This window comes from Ammospiza nelsoni, chromosome 25 (assembly GCF_027579445.1).
Source record: "Ammospiza nelsoni isolate bAmmNel1 chromosome 25, bAmmNel1.pri, whole genome shotgun sequence".
NCBI lineage: Eukaryota > Metazoa > Chordata > Aves > Passeriformes > Passerellidae > Ammospiza > Ammospiza nelsoni.
The window spans coordinates 2,321,335-2,347,453 of record NC_080657.1 but is presented as its reverse complement, the minus strand read 5'-3'; the positions used below and the strand labels follow the sequence as shown (position 1 = coordinate 2,347,453).

Below are 26,119 nucleotides of genomic sequence, written 5' to 3'. Positions count from 1 at the left end.
AAAATCCCCCATCCAGCCCCTCTGAGCCCCCCAAAATCCCACATACAGCACCCCTGAGCTTCCCAAAGCCCCCAAATCCCCCACCCAGCCACTCCAGACCCCCAAAATCCCCTATCCAGCCCTTCTGAGCCCCCCCAAATCCCCCCTTGCCCTGCCTGCCCCCCATTGTCCCCCCACTCTCATCACGTGACCCTCCCCATTCATACCCTCCATAGCCCCGCCCCCTCTCTCCTTATTGGCATCCTCCCGCGCACCGCAACCAATCACCGCCCAGCACCGGCTGCGCGCGGAGGGGGCGTCGCCGCGCGGGGCCGGCGCTGATTGGCTCCTCCCCCGGGCGTAGCCCCGCCCATAGCGGAAGCAGGAAGCGGGCGGGCCGGCCGTGACCCGCGGGCGGGCAGCGCCGGCCGCGCCATGACGGGAAAATCGGTGCGGGACGTGGAGCGCTACCAGGCGGTGCTGGCCGGGCTGCTGGCCGAGGACGAGAACAAGTTCTGCGCCGACTGCCAGGCCAAAGGTAGCGCGGATGGGCGCCGGGGCCTGCGGAGCCCGCGCCGCACCGGATGCACCCACCGCCCCCCCTCCATCCAAGCGCACCGGCCTCGCCGCTCGGTGCTCCCCGGTGCGGCCGCTCCGCTGAGGGTTGGGCGGTCTGGTGGGGATGGTGGGGATGATGGGGATGGGTCCCGCGGTGTTGGCGGCAGAGGGGAGGGCTCCGGTGGTGGCGGGGAGACAGCGGTGTTGGCCCGGTGGTTACGGGGGTTGTGCGGGGGAAGAGGCTGAGGCAGCCCGGGGGCATCGGGGGCGAGAACGGGGTGGGTTTGAGGGCATAAATGGGGTGGATTTGGGGCAGAGAATAGAGGGGTCTGGGGGCAAGAGCAGAGTGGGTTTGGGGGCAAGAACAGGGTGGGTTTGAGGGCAAGAATGGGGTGGGTTTGGGGCAGAGAGTGAAGTGGGTTTGGGGCAGAGAGCGATGGGGTCTGGGGGCAAGAGCGGGGTGGGTTTGGGGGCAAGAATGGGATGGGGTTGGGGCAGAAAACAGGGTGGTTTTAGGGGAAAGAACCCGGTGGTTTTAGGGGAAAGAACTCCGAGGTTTGAGAGGGAGAATAGGATGGTTTTAGGAGGAAGAACTCCGTGGTATTGGGTGGGAGAATGGGGTGATTTTGAGGAAAAGAACTGGATGGGTCTGGGGGCAAGAATGGGGTGGGTTTGCGGGAGAGAACAGGTTGGTTTGGGGGCGAGAATAGGGTGGATTTAGGGGAAAGAACTTGGTGGTTTTAAGGGTAAGAACTTTGTGGTTTGAGAGGGAGAATAGGATGGTTTGGGGAGGAAGAACACCCTGGTTTTGGCTGGGAGAATGGGATGGGTTTGGGGCAGAGAAGAGAGTGGATTTGGGGCAGAGAACCCGGTGGTTTCAGGGGAAAGAACTCCGCGGTTTGAGAGGGAGAATAGGATGGTTTTGGGGGAAAGAACCCGATGGTTTTGGGTGGGAGAATGGAATGGTTTTGGGGGCACGACATGGTTGTTTTGGGGGAAAGAACCTGGTGGTTTGAGAAGGAGAACGGGGTGGGTTTTGGGGCAATAACCCGGTGGTTTTGATAGAAAGAACCCGGTGGTTTTAGGGAAAAGAACTCCGTGGTTTGAGAGGGAGAACAGGCTGTGTTGGGGGAGAGAACACGGTGGTTTTGGGGCCACAACAGGGTGGTTTTGGGTAGAAAACCCCCAGATTTTTGGCCGCAGCCCCGCTGGGTTTGGTGCGAGTCGCACCGGGAGGAGCTGCGGTTCCCGAGGGGAGATGGGGAGGGAGCGGCCCCAAATCTCCCTGGAAATTGGGAATTGTGGGGATCCCGGGAAACAGCCCAGAGTGGGTGGGGACCTCTCCTGAAAGGGGGAAGAAGAAGGACCGGGAAAAGCCGCGGCTGTGGAATTGAGGGAATTCCAGCTGGGGAGTCACATCCTGTCACCTGGGGCTGGAATGCTGTGAGCACAGGGAGGGAGCTGTGACCTCACCTTGGGATCATGGACCACTGATGCAATTCAGATTTCTGTCCTCCTTTCCCACCTGGATATTCCCTGTGAGGGTGGTGAATCCTCAGTCACAGCAATCTGTGGCTTCCCCATCCCTGGAATTGTTCAAGAAAGGGACAGGAGGAGCTTTAAGGTCCTTCCCAGCACAAACTATTCCATATTTTCTCATTTTTGTCCTCTTTTCCCACCTGGATTTTCCCTGTGAGGGTGAATCTGTCACAGGAATCTGTGGCTTCCCCATCCCCGGAATTCTTCAAGGCCAGTCTGGGATAGTGGAGGAGCTTTCAGGTCCCTCCCAACCCAAACCATTCCATGTTTTTCTCATTCCAAGGTGTGTTATGACCCTGGACTATCTCAGAGAGGAAATGTTGGAATTCCAAAGGAATAAACTGTTCCTTGTCCCCCTGTGGTTGCTGCTTTGTTTTCCCTGCAGCAAAAGAGTTAAAGTTGCCCCAAAATCCTGTTTTAATGAGCTGCCATAATCTCTTGGAGATCTGGACTTGAGCCTCTGTTTCCCAAGAGCTGCTGGAATTGAACTTGGAGGAGGGATTGGCCAAATCCATCAGTAAACAAAGGGCTTGGTCACCTCAGTGTGACCTCCAAAACTGCACAGCCCCCCTTGAACAACGTTCAGAATTAGATAATTATTATTTATTTTCACCCCACCTGCTTGGAGCACACCTGGTGGTGGTGGAGATCAGGATGCTCCTCCCCTGTGCCAATCCTTTATCTCCTGGAGGGCAGAAATAGCTCCTTTATCTCAGCTCCCAAGCTTGGGAGAGGGCAAATTCCACCGAAATGGGAAAAAATTCAACCCCACATCTCAGGGTGATGGAGCTTCTCCTGCTCAGGATTCCAATTAATTAATTATTATCATTTTAATGAAGCTCTGGTGGGGATTTGAGCCTTTCCAAAGCTGGAAGCTGCTCCTGGCTGGGATTGCAGCAATCCTGGAGAGCAGCCTGGGGCTGTCCCCAGCTACCTGATCCACTAATTACCCCCTGCACTAATGAGATTCCTGGCACTGGGAAATCTGCTCCTCCAGGGCACGTGGGAGCCGGCTCTGCCCACAGTTCCAGGGATTTGCTGCAGTTTTGGGGCAGTTTTGGTGAATGGAGCTGTCTCTGCCAAGAGTTCCAGGGAGAATTTTGCATTTTTGGGACAGTTTTGGTACTTTTGGTGAATGGAGCTGTCTCTGCCCAGAGTTCCAAGGATTTGCTTCAGTTTTGGGGCAGTTTTGGTACTTTTGATCAATGTGGTGCCCCAGGAACTGTCACTGCATGGAGCTCCAAGGAATTCCTGAAGTTTTGGGGCACTTTTGGTGAATGCAGCTGTCTCTGTCCAGAGTCCCAGAGAATTCCTGCAGTTTTGGGGCAATTTTGGTACTTTAGGTGAATGGAGCTGTCTCTGCCCGAAGCTCCAAGGAATTCCAGCAGTTTTGGGGCAGTTTTTGGGCAATTTTGGGCAATTTTGGTACTTTAGGTGAATGGAGCTGTCTCTGCCTGAAGCTCCAAGGAATTCCAGCAGTTTTGGGGCAGTTTTTGGGCAATTTTGTTACTTCTAGTAAATGGAGCTGTCTCTGCCCAGAGCTCCAAGGAATTGCTGCAGTTTTGGGGCAGTTTTGGTACTTTTGATCAATGTGGTGCCATGGGAGCTGTCTCTGCATGGAGCTTCAGGGAATTCCTGAAGTTTTGGGGCAGTTTTGGTACTTCTGGTGAATGGAGCTGTCTCTGCCCAGAGCTCCAAGGAACTGCTGCAGTTTTAGGGCAGTTTTGGTGAATGAAACTGTGTCTGCCCAGAGTTCCAAGGATTTGCCACAGTTTTGGGGCAGTTTTGGTACTTTTAGTGAATGGAGCTGTCTCTGCATGGAGCTCCAAGGAATTCCTGCAGTTTTGGGGCAGTTTGGGTACTTTTAGTGAATGGAGCTGTCTCTGCCTGGAGCTCCAAGGATTTGCAGCAGTTTTGGGGCAGTTTTGGTACTTTTGGTGAACATGGAGCTCTCCCAGCTCTGATGCCAAGGAATTCCTGATGTTCTCATGGAATAACTTCAACAATCCACTCTGCCCATGCAAAGGAGCCCCTTTAGGGCCCTCAGCACTTCCAGGAGTGTCTGGAAGCAAAGCTGGGCAGGGACTGGAGCAAACTGGGACAGTGGGAAATGTGAATTAAATGAACTTTAAAGTCCTTCCCACCCCAGCCAGCGTGAGATTCTGTGAAATCCCAGGGTGGTTTTGCTGCTGCAAGAACTGCTCAGAGTTGTTGTTTTGCAGGAAATGGGGTGAAATCTCTTCACTCTCTTCCTCTTTTTGTTGCCAGCCTCGTGTTTGGGGGAACTGAGAGAGCAGAGCCAGGGCAGGGTGGGTTCTAAATCCTCTCCTTGGAGGTTTTTGCTGTGGGAATCACTTGGAAAAACACTTGGAGAGAGCAGCACTTGGTGGGATTTGTGCTGCTGGTGCCATTCCAAGGGTGGCTGTTGTGCTGAGCATCCAGCAGCACATTCCCTGCTTGGAATGTGGGATCCTGGAGCTGGGATGGCTGAGGGAGGGAGGGATGAGGTGAAATCTTCATTGGGATTTGGAAAATTTGAGTGACACAGAGCGGATTCATTGCTGCTCCTACAGGTGCTCTGCACCCCCAGCTAATTGTGTTTGGTTCTCTCCTTCTCCCAAATTGTTCCCTCTGCTCTCCAGCCCCATCCATGGATCCAGCAGGCTCTGTGGATCCCTTGGAGCAGGAGCAGAGGTTCCCCAGAGGTTCCCCAGAGGTTCAGGTTGCTCCTGTGCTCCCCCCTGCTCTGTCTGGCTCCTCATCCCTTTGTCTTGTGACATCCATGGGTTGCAGGCTCTGAAAGAACGTGACATTCTCACTCCAAATTGGTGTTTCCTTCAATGCAGCAGGCCTGAGGTGAAGCTCCACAAACTTCATCAGAGCAGGGTTGGTGCCAGGTGATTTTGCTTTCTGTGGATGTTAAAATCCCTAGGAATTTCAGGTTGCCCCTGTGCTCCCCCTTGGTCTGTTTGGCTCTTCCCTTCATCCCTTTGTCCTGTGAGATCCATGGGCCTAAATCCATCCCTTGTATCCTGAGGGGTTAGCTGGGAGAAGTGCTGCTGAACACTTAAATTAAGGTTTAATTCTTCACCAAAAAAAGGGGGAAAAAAAATGGAGTAGGATTGGGGAAATCCTTGCCCAGAGGTGGGTAAATATGGGATGGGAAGGGGGAAAAGCTTGGGGTGCAGTAGGTGCTATAAGGAAGTTGATTTATTATTATTATTATTATTTTATGTGAGAGCTGCTTTAGTCCAGCCTAACTCCTGTTAATCCCAACCAAATATTCCCTGAAAATCTGCGTGACTCAACTCCTCCTCCTCCTCCAGCAGCCTCTTGGGCTGCAGCTGAATTCCCTCTGCAGGCAGAGCAATTCCAAGAGGAACTTTTTAAAATAGCTGCTGCTGGAACAGCTGCATGGGAGGGAGGAGGATGAGGATGGAAGGGGAGTGGTGCAGCCTGTGCCTGCAAAAACCCTGAATGGAGGGGCTGGAACTGCTCAGCTCAGCTTAGGAAATCTGGGATGAGGAGAAAGCTCAGCTTTAGGCAAGGGAATCTTTGCCAGAGGGATGGATCCATGTGGGTTGTGTGTGTTTGAATCCTCAGCTGCAGCCACAATATTCTGGGATCTTCCGTTATTCTGCTTTTGGTGCACAAAGGGAGTGAAAATGCTCCAAAATTCACTTTATCCCTCTGGAATCTTCACCTCAGCAGGGCAAAACTGGGAGAGGACACAGCTCTGTCCTGCCTGGAGCGGGAGGAGGATGAGGATGGCAATGCTGATGGACTGGGAGTGGTGCAGCCTGTGACTTCCAAAACCCAAACTGGAGGGGCTGGAACTGCTCAGCTCAGCTTAGGAAATCTGGGATGAGGAGAAAACTCAGCTTTAAGCAAGGAAATCTTTGCCAGAGGGATCCATGTGGGTTGTGTGTTTATTATTCTGCTTTTCTGCTCTTCCCAATTCAGACTCCACAAAGGGAGGGAAATGCTCCAAAATTCACTTTATCCCTGTGAAATCTTCACCTCAGCAGGGTAAAACTGGGAGAGGACACAGCTCTGTCCTGCCTGGAGCTGCAACTTCCCACTCAAGCAAGGGGAAAAAAGCATCAGTGCTCCCAACAGGGGTTTAGTGTGGAATTAGTTGTAGGAAGAGCCCTTTTAAGCAGAGCTCTGAGTCACACTTGGCCCTACATCTGCCAGAAATAGGGAGATAATCCTCAGAGCAGCAGCAGCACCTGGGCTCTGTGTGCTGACCCACCTGGGGATGGAGGTGGGAAAAGAAAATTCCCCCCCCCCCCCCCAAAAAAAAAAAAAAAAAAGAAAAATAAAACTCCACATGATGATTCCCAGCTGGAGTAAAGTTTGTTCCTATAGAAACTGCCAGGAGTTATGTAAGGAAATGGCAGCTGCAGTGCAAGGGGAGCTCGTGCTCCAAAATGCAAAGTAGGTCTTGAAACCCAGCAAAAAGTCAGGAATAGCTCAGGGCTCCTCCAGGTTGGTCCCTGGTAGTGATTGTTCCCTGTGTCCCAGGAAATCTGGGACAAAATTGGAGCTTTTAGGAGGAGCTGGCTTGAACTTGGAGCAGTGAGTGCAAGGCTGGGTTTACTTAGACCTTAATAAATTGGTTTTTCTCTATTTTTGGCAATATATGCCATTCCTTTCCCAAGGAATTTCAAGGCATGTTTAGCTCATGATGCTGAAAATCAGTATTATTATAATTAAGATATTAATATTATTATGATTATCATGTTTAGCTCTAGATACTGCAAAAATTCTCAATCCATCAAAAGCTGACCCAGGACCTTCCTCTGCTCAGAGCTTTGTTAAGAACTTGGCGACTTCTTAAACATCCCTTAAATTAAATTAGAAAACAGATTCTAAATATTTTCAACACCAAGTGATGAATTAAAAACATCTTAAAAAGCAGCACAATTCTATTTACAGCATCAAAAGTATTTTAGTGATGGCAGAACTTCCACCCTGCTGCTCTGTTTACAGGCGCACCTATCACCCAAATTATTTGCATTTCATGGAAATTCAAACCTCCTTGGAATCTGCAGTTTCTAAGATTGGCTGATGTGTGGTTTTGCTCCAAAAATGAAGCCACAGGAAGTCCATGGCTTGTGGAACTGATTTTTTTTTTTTTTTTTTTTGATGTATATTTATATTTTTAAGCTGTGTCACCATCAGCGTTGATGATGTCACCCAGTTGTTTTTCATGGATCCTGGTGATAAAACTGCTTGAAATTGTCCCTGTCACCTTTTTTATTGACTGAAGGAACATCCAACCCTTTCTGCAGCAGCAGGAAAGCCCCACCCTGCTGTTCACAGAAATTTTCATTTCCTCCACCTGCACTTCAAAGAACACGATGGTAGCAGTGATAAAACTGCTCATCTTTACTCAAAAACACACAAATCTTGGGCTTCAAGGCCACAGGGCCCTCAAATATTGGATATTTTTTGCTAAACTAAAAGATTTTCTAGCAGAAATCAGAGCCAGCACCTTTGTTTTTCTTGCCAAATGTGGTTGAGGCCTGTGATTACTGTGGGGGGGAAAATAAAAAGAAAATAAAACCCCTAAACAGCCATTTCTTCTTTCAAAGGATGGTATAAAACTGAATTTTTGGGTGATTAAACTGCTTGATCAGGTGTAGATTTTTCTCAAACACCTTTTGTGGATGTTAAAATGAGGGTTTGGCTTTAGAAACCCTGAGAGCTGCACAAATCCATCAGTCTGGGCCTAAATCTGCGAGTGCAGCTGGAATTAATCCCAAATCCGAGGTGGATCCCTGATCCCTGCAGCAGGACCAGTTATTAATAGTGTTAATAACCAAATAACATCATTTAAGTGGGTTTTTGGGGTTTCCTTTGGTTCCCCCAAGTGCAGAACAGACGTTTCCAGCAAAGAGCAGAGGAAGTTTTGCAAGAGAGGCTTTGAGCAGATGAATGGCAGAAAATCCTTGAGCAATTTCTTTCCAAAACAAGGAAGCCACAAGGCAGAGGAACCTCTTGGATCCTGAGTTCTTTCCTCCTTTGACTCTGCAAAAAAAAAAAATGAGGATTATTCAGCTTGGACTCGAGGAAATTTTTCCCTGCTGAAAAGCTGAGGGTGTGGATAACCCCTGGCAGGCCGGATTTTCTTGTTCCAGGGAGAATTCCCCACATCCCTTTTCCTTGTGGGTTTTTAGAGTTTCCTTAAGTTCCCCCAACTCCTGGAAGTGCAGAACAGACATTTCTAGCGAAGAGCAGAGGAAGTTGTTTTGTCACAGCTCTGAGCAGATGAATGGCAGAAAATCCTTGAGCAATTTCTTTCCAGAACAAGGAAACCACAAGGCAGAGAAACCTCTTGGACCTTCTTTCCTCCTTTGACTCTGCAAAAAAAAAACGAGGATTATTCAGCTTGGACTTGAGGAAATTTGTCCCTGGTGAAAAGCTGAGGGGAATCCTGGCAGGGATTTTCTTGTTCCAGGGAGAATTCCCCACATCCCTTTTCTTCAGCTGGATGATTCCACAGCCAGACATGGAGCATTTTTTGGGATCCATGGAAGAAGCTGCTCATTTCCATTGGGAATATTCTGATGTTCCCTCAATCCTGCCCATGGAAGCAGCTCCTTTTTTTCCTGCTTTTCCTTTTCCAAGGAGCTGTGGTTTTGCAGCCAGCTCCTGGTTTATTTTTAAATGCTTTCTGCAGAGTTATTACAGCAAAAACAAAGTTGCCTCAGGAACTTGGGCCAGAATTTGGTGCCTGAGTGAAGGGTGAGGAGTGAATCCCCTCAGGATTTCTCAATTAAAACCACTCCAGGGTGTGAACTTGGAGCAAGAGACTCATTTGGAGCAGGCTCCTCAGGCTGGGAGTTGGAAAGGGAATTAGGCTGGGGGTTTTAAAGGGAATTAGGATCCTTTTCAGTCATTCAGATTATTCAGCAGCCCTTGGAGCATTAATGAGCAGCATTAGATGGGGACTGGAGCTGGCACGAGCAGCTTGGTATGTGGAGTTTGTTTTGACAGGCTGGGATGTGAAACAGGCTCTGGAATTGTCTCCTGGAGCTGGGCACTGAATCCCTGCTGGATCCTCCTCCCTTGGGAATGTTCAGGAAAATTGGGAATGAAAATTCACTGAGCAAGGGATGCTTGGGGGTTTGTGATCCTCCTGCCAGGCCAGGCTCTGAAAAATGTTGGGTTTCTCACTCCAAATTGATGTTTCCTTCAATCCAGGAGGGATTTGTGCAGGCCTGAGGTGAAGCTCCACGAACTTCCTCGGAGCTGGGTTGGTGCCAGGTGATTTGCTTTCCATGGATGTTAAAATCACCCCTAGCATCATAAAATCAGACATAAAATCATCATAAAGCTGAGTCAAAAGTGGCAAGGCTGGCACTGGAGCAAACTCCCAGTTTTCCATGTGGGAATGGAGTTTCCATTTTGGCCTGGTGGCTCTGAGGGCCCTCAGCCTCAGGGGAATTGATTTTAGCACATCAACCTGAGGATTCATGCAAGAAACAAATTTTTTTTAGTGGTTTAAGGAGCTGAATGTTTCTGTTGGCCTTGTCCTCAACCCTCTGGAGATAAATAAATCCATAATTCCCTGTGCCAGGAGGGTGAGGTGCCCCTGTCCTGGTGGGTGTCAGGGTGTGCCCACTTTTTGTGAGGGGCGATAATTCCCCCAGGCAGCTCTGCAGTGCTGATTAAAGCTGCCCCGTTGTTATTTATTGATATAAACCCATTTTTCTCAGAAAAATGATCCCCTAAGCTCCAACCCAGGCGTTTTTCCCCCTTTATCACTGAAGCTGCTGCAGAGTCTGAGCTGGGCTTGGGTTTTGAGGAAGTGAAAGCCACATCTGGAGATGCCGCCTGGAGCTTTTTCCAGTCTAGTCACCTTGAAAAGAGCTGTGAAACCCTGGGGAAACGCCTGCAAAAAGCCCTAAAAAGCAAATTCTGACTCGCTGGGCACTTGCAGGGAGATATTTTTTTTAGTGGGAGATGTTCCAGTGTGAGCTGCTCCAAAGAGGGAAGTGGGAGGTTGTTTACATCTGCACCAAACCCTTCCCCCCTCCCACAATCTCAGGACTTTAGGAGACATTTTAAAAGAACATTTTTAGAAGGCATTTGAAGGTTAAAGTGTTGGTTTGGTTAAGCTGGGTGTCTGGGAAGGGGATATTGGATCCAACCTGACCCCAGCAGGGTTTGCTGTGGCTTTAGGATTGGGGAGATTTTTGGGAAAATTCAGATTTCCTCCCAATCTGTAAAAACCAACCCCACATCTCCCAGATCCTCTATTCCCTTTAGGTTTGAAACCTTTCCTGCAGCACCTTCTGGCTGTGCAAGGACACCCAAATCCCAGCTGGAATCTCCCCAGGGAACAGCTCACCCCTGGTTGTGTAATGAGTTTATTGCTGGGAGGGGCTCAAAAACCCCCTAAATATTAATTTTAATTTAAATATAACCAAGCTGCTCCATCTTGGCTCTCCCAGAATTTGGATTTAGGAGTTGCAGCACATTCCAGATGTGGTTCCCTTGTTGTCCCAGACCCCTGAGGGGACACTGGAGCAGGATGTGACATTAACCCTGAGTCATGTTTTAGTGGGAGGTTGTGGTGGCCTGAGCTGGTCCATGTGACAAACCCAGTGAGCTGATTACTCCAGGAGCTGCCCATTAATCCTTTTAGTCCTATCAAGGCTAAATTTATCTGGAGTTTTAAATCTAACCTTGAATCTCATGATAATCCTGCCAGCAGTCTCACGTTAGAGAGCCCTGGGAGAGAATTCCATGCAGAAATCACAGGAAGGATCCTGGCTAAAGGTTTTATTCCCATTTTTTGGGTATATTCAGGTGGTGCTGAAGTTGTGGGTTTTGCTTTGATAATAAAGGAGGTAATAAAGGGACTGAGGTGTAGGCAAGAAGTGAATTTCTCAGCTCCATTAAATTGATATCATTCCCAAAGGCCACTCCTGGAGCGGGAAAAAGCAGCAAATAATGGCAGAAAAAGGCCAGAAAATTTAATAAAGGCATTTTAAAGTGAATTCCCTGGAAGAAGTGCTGGAGTTACCTGTTGGAGGTTGGATGCCTGTGCTCTGGAAGGGTCTCTGAGTGCATTATCAGCTCCAAATCCCTCAGGATTTCCTCAAGAACAGGAATTAAACTGTTAACAGCATCTCCAATACAGCACTGCTTTTTTAGGGCTCTGAAATTACACTTTCCCCCTCTTCCCCCTCCCACCTCCCTCTCATTAACTCGAGGCTCTGCTATTTTAGCTGTGGCAAGGAAAGGAGGATAACCCTTCATCATCCAGAAGAATGTGTGGAAAAAAGAGCTGGTGGAGGATGTTTGATCCCTGATTCTGTGTTTTCCCAGTTTCTCATGCACTGGGACACCAGTTTGGGCTGGGAGCTGGGAGAAAAGGGTTTCATTTTAAAATATTCCTAAAATATTCAGGATTGAGGGTCTGGGAGAGGGATGGGAATTCCTGTGGATCTCTGTATGCCCTTCTGGGATTCCTGGGTGCATCTGAGCTCCTTAATCTTTCCCTTCTGGATGTTTTTTATCCCTAGCATGATCTCCCATCCACACCGTGGAGCTGTCCTGCATGAAAACCAGGAATGTCTGGCCTTAATCAATGCCTTTATTTTATTTTATTTTATTTTGACCCAGGCAAAGCAAATAATGTCCATCACAGCTGTGGAAACTGGAGTGAACTGATCATTCCTTGGGCTGGGATTGGTTTTGGGGCCAAATCCTGGGCTCAGTGCTTGGTCCTGGCTCAGTGCTTGGTCCAGCTGGGAGTTCCTGCCCAGCACTGAGGAGATTTGAAAATGCTGAGTGGTTGTTTTTTTTGGGGGGGGGGGTTTTGTTGCTGTAGGGAATATTCTGGAGCTGATTCCAGGTTATTCAGGAAAAAAAGCAGGATCACAGACAGGGCAGAGCTCAGGGGATTGGAGTTTTTTAGGTGGTTTAAATTCCTCTTTTCTTCCCTCTTCTTGTGTGGAGGGAAGAGGGAGGCAATAAATCAGGGACAATGATTGGAGATCTTAGAAGGATTTTATCCGATTCCTTCCTCAGAGCAGGAAAAATGCAAAAAATTTACCTCAAATTCAGCTTTTTCTGAGGGATTTTAGATCTGAGGGGTTTTAGATCAAGGTGTGAGCTTTTCTTAGTGAAATCAGGAATTTTTTCCCACATGTCAGTGATTTTTTTTCCCTCACATAAAGAAAAGGACAAAACTGTTTAAATTCTTGATTTTTTCTCTCTTGGAGCTGTTTGGTTTGTGTAGATGGAAGAGAGAGGCAATAAATAATCAGGGATAATGATTAGAGAAGATCTTGGAAGGATTTTATCCAATTCCTTCCTCAGAGCAGGAAAAACGCAAAAAATTTACCTCAAATTCAGCTTTTTCTGAGGGATTTTATATCTGAGGGGTTTTAGATCAGTAACAGTACCAGGTGAGAGCGTTTTCTTGGTGAAATCAGGAACTTTTTCCCTCATGTCAGTGATTTTTCCCTCATAGAAAAGGACAACAAAACCGTTAAATTTCTGATTTCTTTCCTCTTCCTCTTGGAGCTGTTTGGTTTGTGTAGATGGAAGAGGGAAGAAATAAATCAGGGATAATAACTGGAGGAGATCTTGGAAGGATCTTGTCCAGTTCCTTGCTCAGAGCAAGAAAAATGCAAAAATTTACCTCAAATTCAGCTTTTTCTGAGGGATTTTATATCTGAGGGGTTTTAGATGAGTAACAGCACCAGGTGTGAGCTTTTTCTTGGTGAAATCAGGAACTTTTTCCCTCACAGAAAGAAAAGGACAACAAAACTGTTTAAATTCTTTATTTTTTCCCTCTTGGAGCTGTTTGATTTATGTGGAAGAGGGAGGCAATAAATCCCCAAGGATAAGGATTGGGAACATCCTCCTGATGTGAAATTCCAGTTTCCAGCCTGGATGAGAACCCAAAGGCTTCAATCCCAGTTCACTTGGTGCAGTTTCCCAGTTCCTCCAGGCAAAAACAAAAATAAAAAAGGGTGGGATTGGTGGGAAACACTTTCCTGTCTCTTCCCAGGGCCACGATGGGCATCCTGGAATATTGGGGTGTTCATCTGCATCCGCTGTGCTGGGATCCACAGGAACCTGGGAGTTCACATATCCAGGGTCAAATCCGTCAACCTCGACCAGTGGACACAGGAACAGATCCAGGTGAGGGCTGGGATAAAACATTGAGGGTGTTTTTTTAAATAAACCAAGCCAGGATAGCCCCCCAAAAAAATGGGGAAAGTGGAGGAGGAAGAATAATTCTAGCTGGGATAGGTTGGGAGGGAAAAGAGCAATAAAATTTCCTCATTCCAAGCTGGACAAACAGCAGAGAGTAAAGCTTAAGGAGCTGCAAATCTCTGTTAAATTACCAATTCCTGCTTCCCACCTCTCCTTCCAGAGGGATTTTGGGTTGCTAACAGGATATTTATCCTGCCTTGGATTAAAAATTGCTTAGAATTGGCAAATGGGGTGGGAGGGGATTGGAGCAGCTGCCTTAGCATCCCCTGGGGGGGTGAAAATGGCTTTGAGGAGGATCCCCCTTTTCTGGATTTCTCTTCTTTGTCAGCTTGGGATGCTGTGGGAGAGCTTTAATGTTTGGGAAAGGAGAATTTGAAGGAGTTTTTTTTGGATTTCAGTGCGTGCAGGAGATGGGGAATGGCAAAGCCAATCGTCTCTACGAAGCCTACCTGCCCGAGAACTTCCGGAGGCCCCAGACAGACCAGCATCCTTTTTATTCCTGGAAAAACGTGGAAATTCCATGGAAATTTCCATCCTGGAGCTGTGTGGTTAAACCTCCCTGAAGGAGAAGTTGTTCCTGTGGGGAGGGAATGGGAATGAAGGGATTGGGGTGGAGAACTGGGACACCAAGGTGACCACAGGAGGTTTCTCCTTTGTTTAGATCCTGCTTGGTTTGGGGCAATAAAAAACTGGGAAATATTCACTCTGAAATTCTCAGTTTGGAAGAGCAAAGAGAATTTTGCTTTTATTTTTGGCTTAAATGGGGAAAAAAATGCACTGGTAAGGAAAAATAACCCTTAAAATCCCTTTTTTTCCAGTGGGATTTATCTCATTCAGATCTCTGAGATTTCAGAGTGAACCCAAAAGCTGCAGGTTTTGAAGGGAATGAGAGTGAATATTCCAAAGGCTCCATGGAGACCTAATTGTGACCTTCCAGGACCTGAAGGAGCTGCAAGAGAGATGATTTATAAAGGACAGAATAGAGGAGGTGGATTTTGGTAGAGGTGGGATTTTGGGAAGAAATTCTTCCCTGTGAGGGTGAGGAGGGGCTGGAATGGATTTCCCCAAAAAAATTGTGGCTGCCACATCCCTGCAAGTGTTCCCCAGGCTGGATGGAGTTTGGGATAGTGGAAGGTGCCCCTGCCCATGGGATTTAAGGTCCCTTCCAACCCAGACCAGGCTGGGAATTCTCTGATGGAATTTTCAGTGCTTCAGCTGTAACTCCCAACTTGCAGGAATGCTGAGTAAGCAGGGATAGAATGATGTGAACCTAGAAAATCCCACAAAAACACCTTTCCACCATCATTTTTTTGAGTTAATCTGGTACCTGAGGTGCTTTTTGAGGTGCAGAATCCTGTTGTGACCACCGTGATCTGAATGTGCTGAGGGGATGCTTGGGACAAACAAAAAAAACAATGGAGAAAACACAGCAAGAGCTTAAATCCTGATTTAATTCCCTTTTTATAGCACTGAAATAACCTGAAATAACCCAGGGGCAAAAACTGAGTTGAGATCCAGCAATAAATTATTTTAAGAAAGTTACTGCTGGAAATGCTCTTTAAACAATGATTTAATTTAGTTACAGCCTGTACCTTGTTCCTCCCTGTCAAATAAGGCTTCTATTCTGGAATCCTTTGTCCTTAACCAGCTGCTGTAGAGCTGTGGAGAGTTTTATCCGGGATAAATATGAGAAAAAGAAATATATGGACAGAAGCATCGACATCAACGCCTTCAGGGTGAGTATGGAGGCCTAAAATTGTGATTAAAACAAAATATTGAAATATAAATATTGAAATATTCTCCTGTGTCAGGAGAAATCCCTTCTCCAGAGCTGTTTGAACTTCATGGAGTGAATTCCTCAGGAGATTTAAAGGTGCTGAGTGGGTTTTGTTGTAGGGAATATTCTAGAATATTCAGGGAATATTCCAGGGAAAAAAAGCAGGATCACAGACAGGGCAGAGCTCAGGGGGTTGGAGTTTTTTGGGTGGTTTAAATTCCTGTTTTCTTCCCTCATCTTCATCTCACTGATTGGTTTGTGTGCATGGATGTCTCACATTGGAGGAGGCCTTGGAAAGGATTTTATCCAATTCCTTCCTCAGAGCAGGAAAAATGCAAAAAATTACCTCAAATTCAGCTGTTTTGGAGGGATTTTAAATCAGAGGGGTTTTAGATCAGTAACAGCACCAGGTTTGAGCTTTTTCTTGGTGCAACCATGAATTTTTTCCCTCATGTCTGTGATTATTTCCTTCACAGAAAGAAAAGGTCAACAAAACTGTTTAAATTCTTGATTTTTTCCCTCTTGAAGCTGTTTGGTTTGTGTGGATGGAAGAGAGAGAAAATAAAATAGGGATAATGATTGGAGGAGATTTGTAAAGGCCTTGTCCAGTCCTTCCTCAGAGCAGGAAAAATGCAAAATATTACCTCAAATTCAGCTTTTTCTGAGGGATTTTAGGTCTGAAGGGTTTTAGAGCAGTAACAGCACCAGGTGAGAGCTTTTTCTTGATGTAATCAGGAACTTTTTCCTTCATGACTGTGATATTTTCCCTCACAGTAAGAAAAGGATAACAAAACTGTTTCAATTCTTGATTTTTTTCCCTCTTTGAAATTTTTGGTTTGTGTGGATAGAAGAGGGAGGAAATAAATCCAGAATAATCATTGGAGGAGATCTTGGAAGGGCCTTGCTCAGAGCAAGAAAAATGCAAACATTTACCTCAAATTCTACTTTTTTTGAGGGATTTTAGATCTGAAGTGTTTTAGATCAGTAACATCACTGGGTGAGAGATTTTTCTTGGTGAAATCAGGAAATTTTTCCCTCATGTTACTGTTTATTTCCCCTCACAGAAAGAAAAGGACGACAAATGGAAAAGGACCAACGAGTCAGAAAGAAAACTGGAACCCATCATCTTTGAGAAGGTGAAAATGGTAAGATCAGGAATAAAAACCACGGAGGCACCCCTGAGGCAGAGCAGAGGGATTCCAGCCTCCTCTGGGAGCATTTTTCTGGCCTCAGTCACAGCCTGGGTGCTTTGAGTCACTGGTGGGAGTTTGTTTTGCTCTGCTCCCCAGACACTGAGCAGATGTGCAGGTTGGAATCCAGCTCTTCCCTGCTGCTTTTTCCACCTCCAGCAGCTGCTTCTCCCTGGTTTGGAGCCTGCTTGGATTTGACAATTGGGACAGTAAAATCTGGGAAATACTCACTCTGAAATTCTCATTTTGGAAAGAGCAAAGAGAATTTTAATATATTTTTTACTTAAATCCACTGGGGGAAAAAAAAAAGGAGATTTTAAGGGTTAATCTTATTAAAAACCATTGTTAATCTTGTTAAAACCATTTCAGAGTGATCCCAAAAGCTGCACAAGATTTGTGTTGTTTCTTTTCCCTCCAGCCTCAAAAGAAAGACGAAACGCAGCAATCCAGGAAAAGTTCCCCCAAATCTGAGCCAGTCATGGACTTGCTTGGCCTGGGTAAGAGAAATTGGTGTGGAAATTGTAGGAATTTGAGGGGTTTCAGTCCTAATTTTCCCTGTCAGATGAACAATTCCAGGAATATTCAGCTTGGGAAGAGTTTTCCACGTGTTTCCCTTTTTCCTGGGGCCTGTGGCTTTCCAGGAGCAGCTGGAGCTCCTCAAATTCCCACAATTTCTACAATTATGTAGAAATTGTGGGGATTTGAGTAGTTCCAGTGCTAATTTTCCCTGTCAGGTGAACAATTCCAGGAATCCTGTAGGAATATTCAACTTGGGAAGTGTTTTGCATGTGTTTCCTTTTTTGCTGGAGCCTATGGTGTCAGGAGCAGCTGGAGCTTTATGGGAATTGTGGGGTTTTGTGGGAATTTGAGGGGTTTCAGGCCTAATTTTCCCTTCAGGTGAACAGTTCCAGGAATCCTGCAGGAATATTCAGCTTGGGAAGAGTTTTCCATGTGTTCCCCTTTTTCCTGGAGCCTGTGGTGTCCAGGAGCACCTGGAGCTTTATGGGACAAACAGAACCCAGGGGAACTTCCAAATCCTACTCCAGGCCCTCCCCAGCTCCAGAGGGATGAGGGAGGTGGGGATCAGGTGTGGGTGGGATGGCACAGAGGTGTCCCCAGGCTGGGATCACATCCAGGACATCTCTGTCCCCGCAGACGCCCCAGTGACAACGCCCGTCACCAACGGCCGGCCCAGCAGCCTGGAGAAGGACCTGGACCTCTTTGCATCCATGGGGTCCAGCTCAGACTCCTCCAGGAAGGTGAGCTGGGAGTGCTGGGGCTTGGAAAAGCCTGGTTGGGTTGCAAAACCATGGGGTCATTTGGGATGGAGGGGCATTAAAGGGCAGGGATGTCTTTTGCTGTGCTAGGGTGTTCCAAGCTGGTCTTGGACACTTGCAGGGATGGGGAATCCATCTGGGAATGCAGGGTTTCACCACACACATCAGCTGTCTGCCCTGAATGTTCCTTCATCTAAATGCCCCTTAATTAAATTCTGAAATCTCCCTCCTCCATGTTGGAGAAGGAAGAATCTCCCTCTTCCATTCGCACATCTGGGAATGCTGTGCCACTGTTTCACCACAGATCATTTGTCTGCCCTAAACCTTGCTTCAGCTGAATTTCTTCATTCAATCCTGAAATCTTCCTCTTCCATGTTGAAGAATGAGGAATCTCCCTCTTCCATTCCCACATCTGGGAATGCTGTGCCACTGTTTTCACCACAGACATCAACTGTCCTGAATGTTCCTTCCTCTTAATTAAATCCTGAAATCTCCCTCTTCCGTGCTGAAGAATAAGGAATCTTCCTCTTCCATTCCCACATCTCCCTCTTCCATTCCCCTAAACCTTGCTTCTTCTAAATTTCCCTTCATTAAATCCTGAAATCTCCCTCTTCCACATTGAAGAATGAAGAATCGCCCTCTTCCATTCCCACATCTGGGAATGCTGTGCCACTGTTTTACCATCAAACACACGTCAACCATCTGCCCTAAATGTTCCTTCATCTAAATTTCCCTTAATTACATCTTGAAATCTCCCTCTTCAGTGTTGAAGAATGAGGAATCTCCCTCTTCCATTCCCACGTCTCCCTCTTCCATTCCTCTAAACCTTGCTTCATCTAAATTTCCCTTCATTAAATCCTGAAATCTCCCTCTTCCACACTGAAGAATGTCCCTCTTCTGTGACCCCATGATCTTGTGTGTGGATGGATATTCCCCTTTCCCTCATGCTGAGTTTTGCCCTGATCCTATCTGTCTGTCTGTCTGTCTGTCTGTCTGTCTGTCCCAGGTTGTTGGTTCCATGCCAACCTCTGGAAGCGCCGGCTCCGTTCCCGAAAATCTGAATCTGTTCCCGGAGCCCGGAGGCAAAGGGGAGGAGGTGGGGAAGAAGCAGCTCTCCAAAGACTCCATCCTGTCCCTGTACGGTTCCCAGACGTCCCAGGTGCCAGCACAAGGTAACCCTGGCGTGAGCTGGGACCTGAAGAGGGTGGGTTGGTGTCCTGGGGGTTACAAACTTCAGGAGAAATGGGAATGTGGGTGATCCCTGAGAATCCGGAATGGGGTGGGTGGGAAGGGAATGTGAAGCTCATCTTGTTCCAGCCATGCACTTTCCATGATCCCAGGGTGCTCCAAAGCCTTTTCCAACCTAGCCTTGGGCATTTCCAGGGATGGGGCAGCCACAGCTTCTCTGGGAAATCCATTGCAGTCCCTCACGGGGAGGAATTCCATCCCAATATCCAACCCAGACCTGTCCTGTGGCACTGGGAATCAGGGAGGAATTCCCTCCCAATATGCAACCCAAATCTGCCCTTTAACATGGAGAACTGGGGAGGAATTCTATCCCAATATCCAACCCAACCCTTTCCTTTAGCTCTGAGAATCAGGGAGGAATCCCTTCCCAATATCCAACCCTGTCCTTTAGCACTGGGAATCAGGAAGGAATTCCATCCCAATATCCAACCCAACCCTCTGGCACTGGGATCAGCGAGGAATTGCCTGCCAATATCCAACCAAAATCTGCCCTTTAACACTGGGAATCAGGGAAGAATTCCCTCCCAATATCCAACCCAAATCTGCCCTTTAGCATGGGAAATAGGAGAGGAATTCCAGCCAATATCCAAACCTGCCCTCTGGCACTGGGAATGAGGGAGGAATTCCATCCCAATATCCACACCAACCCTCTGGCACTGGGGATCAGGGAGGAATTCCAATATTCAACCCAAATCTACACTTTAGCTCTGGGAATCAGAGAGGAATCCCTTCCCAGTATCCAACCCAAATCTGCCCTTTAGCACTGGGAATGAGGGAGGAATTCCATCCTAATACCCAAATCTGCCCTTTAGCACTGGGAATGAGGGAGGAATTCCATCCTAATACCCAAATCTGCCCTTTAGCACTGGGGATCCCTTCCCAATATCCAACCCAAATCTGCCCTTTGGCTCTGGGAATCAGGGAAGAATTCCCTTCCAGTATCCAACCCAAATCTGCCCTTTAGCACTAGGAATTGGGGAGGAATTCCATCCCAGTATCCAACCCAACCCTTTGGCACTGGGAATGAGGGAGAAATTCTATCCCAATACCCAACCCAACCCTCTGGCACTGGGAACCCATTCCTGCATTTCACTGCCCAAATTCCCTCTCCATCTTCACTGACAACTGTGACCATCACAAAGAACAGCTCAGCCTGGCCATCCCCACCAGGCTGTGGCTGGAATTGTGCCGTCCCATCCCCTGCACTGAGCCACCTTTCCCTGCTCCCTCCCTTTTCCCAGGAGCCATGTTCATGGCGCCGGCTCAGCTGGGCTACCCCGCCGCTCCCTACGCCGCCTTCCCGGGGGTGCCCCCTTCCAGCAGCATGATGGGGGGCTTGATGGCGCCCTCCGTGGGCATGCTGGCCCAGCCTGGAGCTGCTGGCATGGTGGCACCCGTGGCCATCCCCGCAGGCTACGTGGGCAACGTGCTGGGCGTTCCCAACGGGATGATGGGGACGCAGCAGCCCGGGTACGTGGCCGGGGTGGCCGCGGTGCCCCAGGCCGTGTACGGGGTGCAGCCGACGCAGCAGCTGCAGTGGAACCTCGCCCAGGTGAGGGACAGGCTCCTGGAGGGGTTTTCCAGGGTTTTTCTGGGAGTTGGGAAGGGGAGGAATGAGGGGCTGGGCAGGGGTTGGGGTGGGATCGGGTGAGTCAGGCTGGGTTGGGTTGTGGAGGGGGGAATGGGAGAGCCTGGGGATACCAGGATGGGTCAGGGCGGGAAAGAATTCCAGAGGGTGAGTCCAGTCCCAGCCTCATCTCCCATGGACACCTCCAGGGGTGGGGGCTCCAGAATTCCCTGGGCAATTCCAAGGCCTGACCACCCTTTCATGGAGAAATTCCTGCCTTGAAATCCTCCCATACCTGGAGATGCCAAACTTCCTTGGAAAAATTCTAAAGCCTGACCACGTTTTCCATGGAGAAATTCCTGCCCTGAAATCCTCCCATGAGGACCCTGAAATCCTTTCATACCTGAGGACTCCAAAATTCCCTGGGCAATTCCTAGTCCTGCTCACCCTTTCCCTAGGGAAATTCCTGCTGCTATCCTGAGAACCCTGAAATCCTTTCATACCCAAGGACTCCAAAATTCCTTTGGCAATTCCTAGTCTTGCTCACCCTTTCCATGGGGAAATTCCTGCCCTGAAATCCTCCTATACCTGGAGACTCCAAACCTCCTTGGAAAAATTCTACAGCCTGCCCACCCTTTCCATGGAGAAATTCCTGCTGATATCTTGAGAACCCTGAAGTCCTCCCATACCTGGGGACTCCAGAATTCCCTGGGCAATTCCTAGTCCTGCTCACCTTTTCCATGGGGAAATTCCTGCCCTGAAATCCTCCCATACCTGAGGACTCCAAACCTCCTTGGGTAATTCCTAGTCCTGCTCACCTTTTCCATGGGGAAGTTCCTGCTGATGTCCATCCTGTCCTGAAATACTCCCATACCTGGGGACTCCAAAATTCCCTGGGCAATTCCAAGGCCTGTTCACCCTTTCCATGGGGGAGTTCCTGCAGTCCCCCACGTTGGGCGGCCACCCCTGCTCCCCTTCAGGGCTCTGCTGTTTTTGGGAGCCCTGGGCACTGTCCTGGCCCATCCCTGAGCTCTCTCCTGTCCCGTTTGCAGATGACCCAGCAGATGGCTGGCATGAACTTCTATGGAGCCAACGGAATGATGGGCTATGGACAGTCCATGGGAGGAGGAGGAGGAGGAGGAGGAGCCCAGGGCAGCAACCCCTCCCTGAGCTCCCCGCTGTGGAAATGAGCCCTCACTCGCACGTGACCATTTCTGCCTTTGTTCTGTTCTCCAAACCTGCTCCATGAGACATTCAGGGGTTTTTTGCTTTCAGGTTTTGGGGGGGACCCAGCCCAACCTGAATATTTTGTGGGGTTTTTTTTTTCCATCCCTGAGCTCCATCTCTGCCTTTCCACTGTCACAGCCACGGGGACAGCGGGGTGGCAACACCACCACGAGCTCAGCCCCGTCCTCAGCACAGTCAATGCACACAGGGGAGGGGAAACCTCCCTGCACAAAGCTCCACCAGAGCTCCTGGGTAGCACTTGATGCCCTGCTGGGCACCTGGGCACAGGTGGGACTGGGAAATCTGGACTGAATCCTGCCCAGAAAGCTGGGATTTCTCACTTCAACTTGCAGTGTTAGATTTATTTTATTTTTGGGGGGGTTTTTTTGGGTTTTTTTTTTTGTTTGTTTGTTTGTTTTGGGTTTTTTTGGGGGCGGGGGTGGGGGAACTGATTTGGTGCTGAGGAACTGGATTGAAGCCGAGCCCAGGGGCAAGCAAGCCTTGCTACCTCCTCCCTCGAGGGGAGCTCTCCCTGCTCCCACCCTCCTTGGAACCAAAGTCCTTGGGAAAAGCCCCTCTGCCACCCACCCACCCACCCTGAGCAAGCAGGAATCTCGCCCAGAGTGGGGGCAAAGCCGATGGAATGTGACAAACTTGCACTCCAGAGGGAATTTTCTGCCTGCTGTTAAGATTCGATGGAATTTCACCATTTTAACAATCTTAACCAGAGTTAATTCTCCAGGGGGGCCCAGAGCCCCTGTGCAAGTTTTCTTACACTTTTAAAAATGATTCTGACATCCTAATTTATACTTTTTTCATATTGGTTTTCTTTTCTGTTTTTGTTTCGTTCTCGTTGTCGTTGTTCCTGTGTAAAATCCTGGTTCCTCCCTTTCCTGGCTCGCTTGGGACATTTTAATCTTAGGCAGATTTTCTTTTCTCATCTCCAGTAGAACCCAAAACTGCTTCAAAAGTCAGCAAGAAGTCGGACTTGTGGTCTGCTCTCTCCTGTGGATATGTAAATTCCCAAATAAAATATTGCAGTGGACTCCTCTGGTGCTGGTGGTCACTCCAGGTGTGGGGATTTAGGGGATTTCATCCCAAAATTCAGCCCAGATTCCCTTTGCTTTTGGGCTCTGTCCCAAATGCCAGGGAGCTGAGGAAGCACAGCCAGGCCTGGAAGAATCCAAAGTTGACACTTTTATATACAAACCCCTCAGCTTTGGGATGGGGGGGAAGGTGGAGCAGAATTCCTGCAGCTGCTGGGATGAAATGATTCCATTCCAGCTTTAATTCCGTCATTCCAACCATTTAAAACTCGGGTTTAACAAAACCTCGTCCAAAAATGCGAAGGAACAGGGAAAATCAGGGAATTGTGGAATTGCAGGATGGTTTGGGTCCCATTCCATTCACCCCCTGCTCCTTTCCCCATCCCAGATTTTTCCTTTGGTGGAGCAGCCACAGCTTCCCTGGGAATTTCACCCCAAAATCCCTCCCAACCCTCCCCATTCCCATTTTTCCTGTCCCTCCCCATTTTTCTTGGGAAGTTGGAGGGGATTTGGGAACCAGGGAGGCTTTGGGGTCTTTTATTCATTATGGGATTTCTTTCCTCAATTCAAACCTGCTTTTTCATGAAAAAAAAATATATATATATATATATTTATTCCACTCCCCTCTTTCCCAGAGGATCCATGAGGAGTTTTGGGATAATTTTTTTAAATTTTCGGGGGGGGGAAAAACTCAACTCAAGCACAAGCAAAAAGTTTTCAAGCTGGCTTTAATCATCTCCACTTGCTGCCCCAATACTGTACATGCAAAGCCAATTAAAAGGTGAATAATTCAGCTTTTCCTCCCTTTGTTTTGTTGGTTTTTTTTGGGGGGAGGAAAACGTCAGGAATATTTTACAAAACAACGTGCGCCCTCAGAGCCGCCAGTCCCGCAGATAGAAACCACAAAAATACAAGAGTTTGACATTTAAGAAAGGACCACACACACATAGAAAACGGGACAGGACACAGGTAGAAAATCCCATTTGCTCGTTTTTTTGAAATATTCCCACTTTTCTGTCGCCATCCCAAACCCATCCCCCTGCTCTTGGAGGGGCTCCAAGGATGCTCCAGGTCCCCCCTGGCCGGTGATTTTTGGGGAGGGTGGAGTTGTGGAATGGGAGGAATCTGTCATTAAACCCAGCTGAGCGTCAGTTGTTCAATGATGCTCCCAGAAATCCTAAAATCTGCTCCCAGAAACCCTGAAATATCCAAGGAAAATCTTCCCCTGCCTCTCCCTTCCACCTTCTCAATCAGTGCTAATCAACTCGTGGTTAATTAAGCTCTGACACTTCCCCCCTCCTCTCCTTTCATGCAAATTTTGGGGGATTTGAGGCTAAAATGTGAAGGATTTTCAAATCCTTGTGGGGTTTTGCACTCTCACCCCCGTCCCTCCTTTCAGCCTCAGCTTCCAAGGGTTTGGAATTTCTGCAATATTCCACTGCAATATTCCAAGGGTTCGGAATTTCTGTCAGAGCTCTCCTTGCCTTTAATCCCTCATCATTCCCATCCTTTTCTTCCCTTTTATTTTATTTTTAACGGACCCAAACCAGTCTGGAATCCCACAATTTTATTCCCCCACAAACTTTTTAGGGGGAATCTGGGTTGAAAGATTTCTAATTCTGGATAAAATCCCTTCCATTGGGAATGGAATTCCAGAATTTTTGCATGGTTTCAACATTTCCAAACTTCCCTTTGCCCACTCCTAAAAATCCATCAGAGTTTTTTCCCCCTTTTATTTCCCTGGTGCTGCTGCCAACCTGAATTCCAGGAGAAATTCCCAACTTCCTTTTTCCCCTTTTTAGGTGTAAACTTGAGGGATTAATGACAGATTCCAGAATCCTGGATCACCCTGAACATTCCAGGGATGAATTCCGAGCTGGGGAGGAGGATGATGATGATGATGATGATGATGATGGGATGGGGAAGATTCTCTCCTTTCATGAAAAGATCAAAGCCCTTTAAGAAAACAAGGCCACCAACTTCAAAGTGCTCTGAACATTCAGGGGCTCCCCCTTGGGGTCGGGAATTCCTTTGGGATATTCCCTGGGGTGGGATTTGTGCCCCTCCAAGGGCATTGGAAAGGGATTTCTGCCCTTCAAAGGGATTTGTGCCCTTCAAAGGGCTTTGGAAAAGGATTTGTGCCCTTCCAAGGGATCTGTGCCCTCTCAAGGGCATTGGAAAAAGATTTGTGCCCCTCCAATGTCTTTGGAGAGAGATTTGGAAAACGATTTCTGCCCCTCCAAGGGCTTTGGAGAGGGAATTGTGCCCCTTCCAAGGCATTTGGAAAAGGATTTTTGCCCCTCCAAGGGCTTTGTGCCCTTCCAAGGGCATTGGAAAAGAATTTCTGCCCCTCCAAGGGCTTTGGAAAGGGATTTGTGCCCTTCCAAGGGATTTGGAAAAGGATTTGTGCCCCTCCAAGGGCTTTGGAAAGGGATTTGTGCCCCTCCAAGGGCTTTGGAAAAGGATTTGTGCCCTTCCAAATGCTTTGGAGAGGGATTTCTGCCCCTCCAAGGGCTTTGGAGAGGGAATTGTGCCTTTCCAAGGGCATTGTAAAGAGATTTCTGCCCCTCCAAGGGCATTGGAAAAGGATTTGGGCCCCTCCAAGAGCACTGGAGAAGGATTTGGAGAGGGATTTGTGCCCTTCCAATGGCTTAGGAGAGGAATTTAGAGAGGGATCTGTGCCCCTCCAAGGGCATTGGAAAGGGATTTGTGCCCTTCCAAGGGATTTGTGCCCTTCCAAGGGCGTTGGAAAAAGATTTGTGCCCCTCCAAGGGCTTTGGAAAGGGAATTGTGCCTTTCCAAGGGCTTTGGAAAAGGATTTGTGCCCCTTCCAAGGGCTTTGGAAAAGGATTTCTTCCCATCCAAGGGCTTTGGAGAGGAAATTGTGCCCCCCCAGGGGCTTTGGAGAGGAATTTGGAAAGGGATTTCTGCCCTTCCAAGGGCATTGGAAAGGGATTTGTGCCCCTCCAAGGGCTTTGTGCCCTTCCAAGGGCTTTGGAAAAGGATTTCTGCCCTTTCCAAGGGCTTTGGAGAGGGATTTGTGCCCCTCCAAGACATTTGTGCCCTCCCAAGGGCGGGAGCAGCGCTGGATTTCGGAGTCGAGCCCCTCGCCCACTCCTGGGAAGGTTTTGGGGGGCTCAGGGCAGCCCTGGAGACAGAGGTGGTGGCAAAGGGGCACAGGGATCCCTCTGGATCATCCCTCCAACCCCAGGATCCCTCTGGATCATCCCTCCCGCCCCGGGATTCCCTTCCCTCGGGCTCAAATCCCAAAGGGAGCAGGGTTGGGAGCTGCCCACCCCAATCATGGATTGCTTTTCATTCCACAGGGAAAAACAAAAACAAAAACAACCAAAAAAAAAAAACCTGGATGTGGCCGAGTGCACAAGCTCTGGGTCCTAAAGGAATGGAAAAAGTGGGAGAAGGGAAGGATCCAAGGAAAAGGGAAGGATCCAAGGAAAAGGGAA

At 48.3% G+C, this 26,119-nt stretch overlaps 1 protein-coding gene across 1 annotated transcript; it reads left to right on the top strand.

The window, feature by feature from the left end:
* The first annotated feature begins 376 nt into the window (after window positions 1–376).
* Window positions 377–22,654, top strand: SMAP2 (small ArfGAP2). Its single transcript, XM_059488888.1, has 10 exons — window positions 377–517; window positions 13,115–13,248; window positions 13,722–13,807; window positions 14,981–15,059; window positions 16,165–16,245; window positions 16,709–16,787; window positions 17,446–17,549; window positions 18,574–18,739; window positions 20,057–20,367; window positions 21,435–22,654. Exons 1-10 carry the CDS (start codon window positions 415–417, stop codon window positions 21,570–21,572), a joined length of 1,281 nt encoding a protein of 426 aa, XP_059344871.1. The 5' UTR covers window positions 377–414; the 3' UTR covers window positions 21,573–22,654.
* Window positions 22,655–26,119: the final 3,465 nt, after the last annotated feature.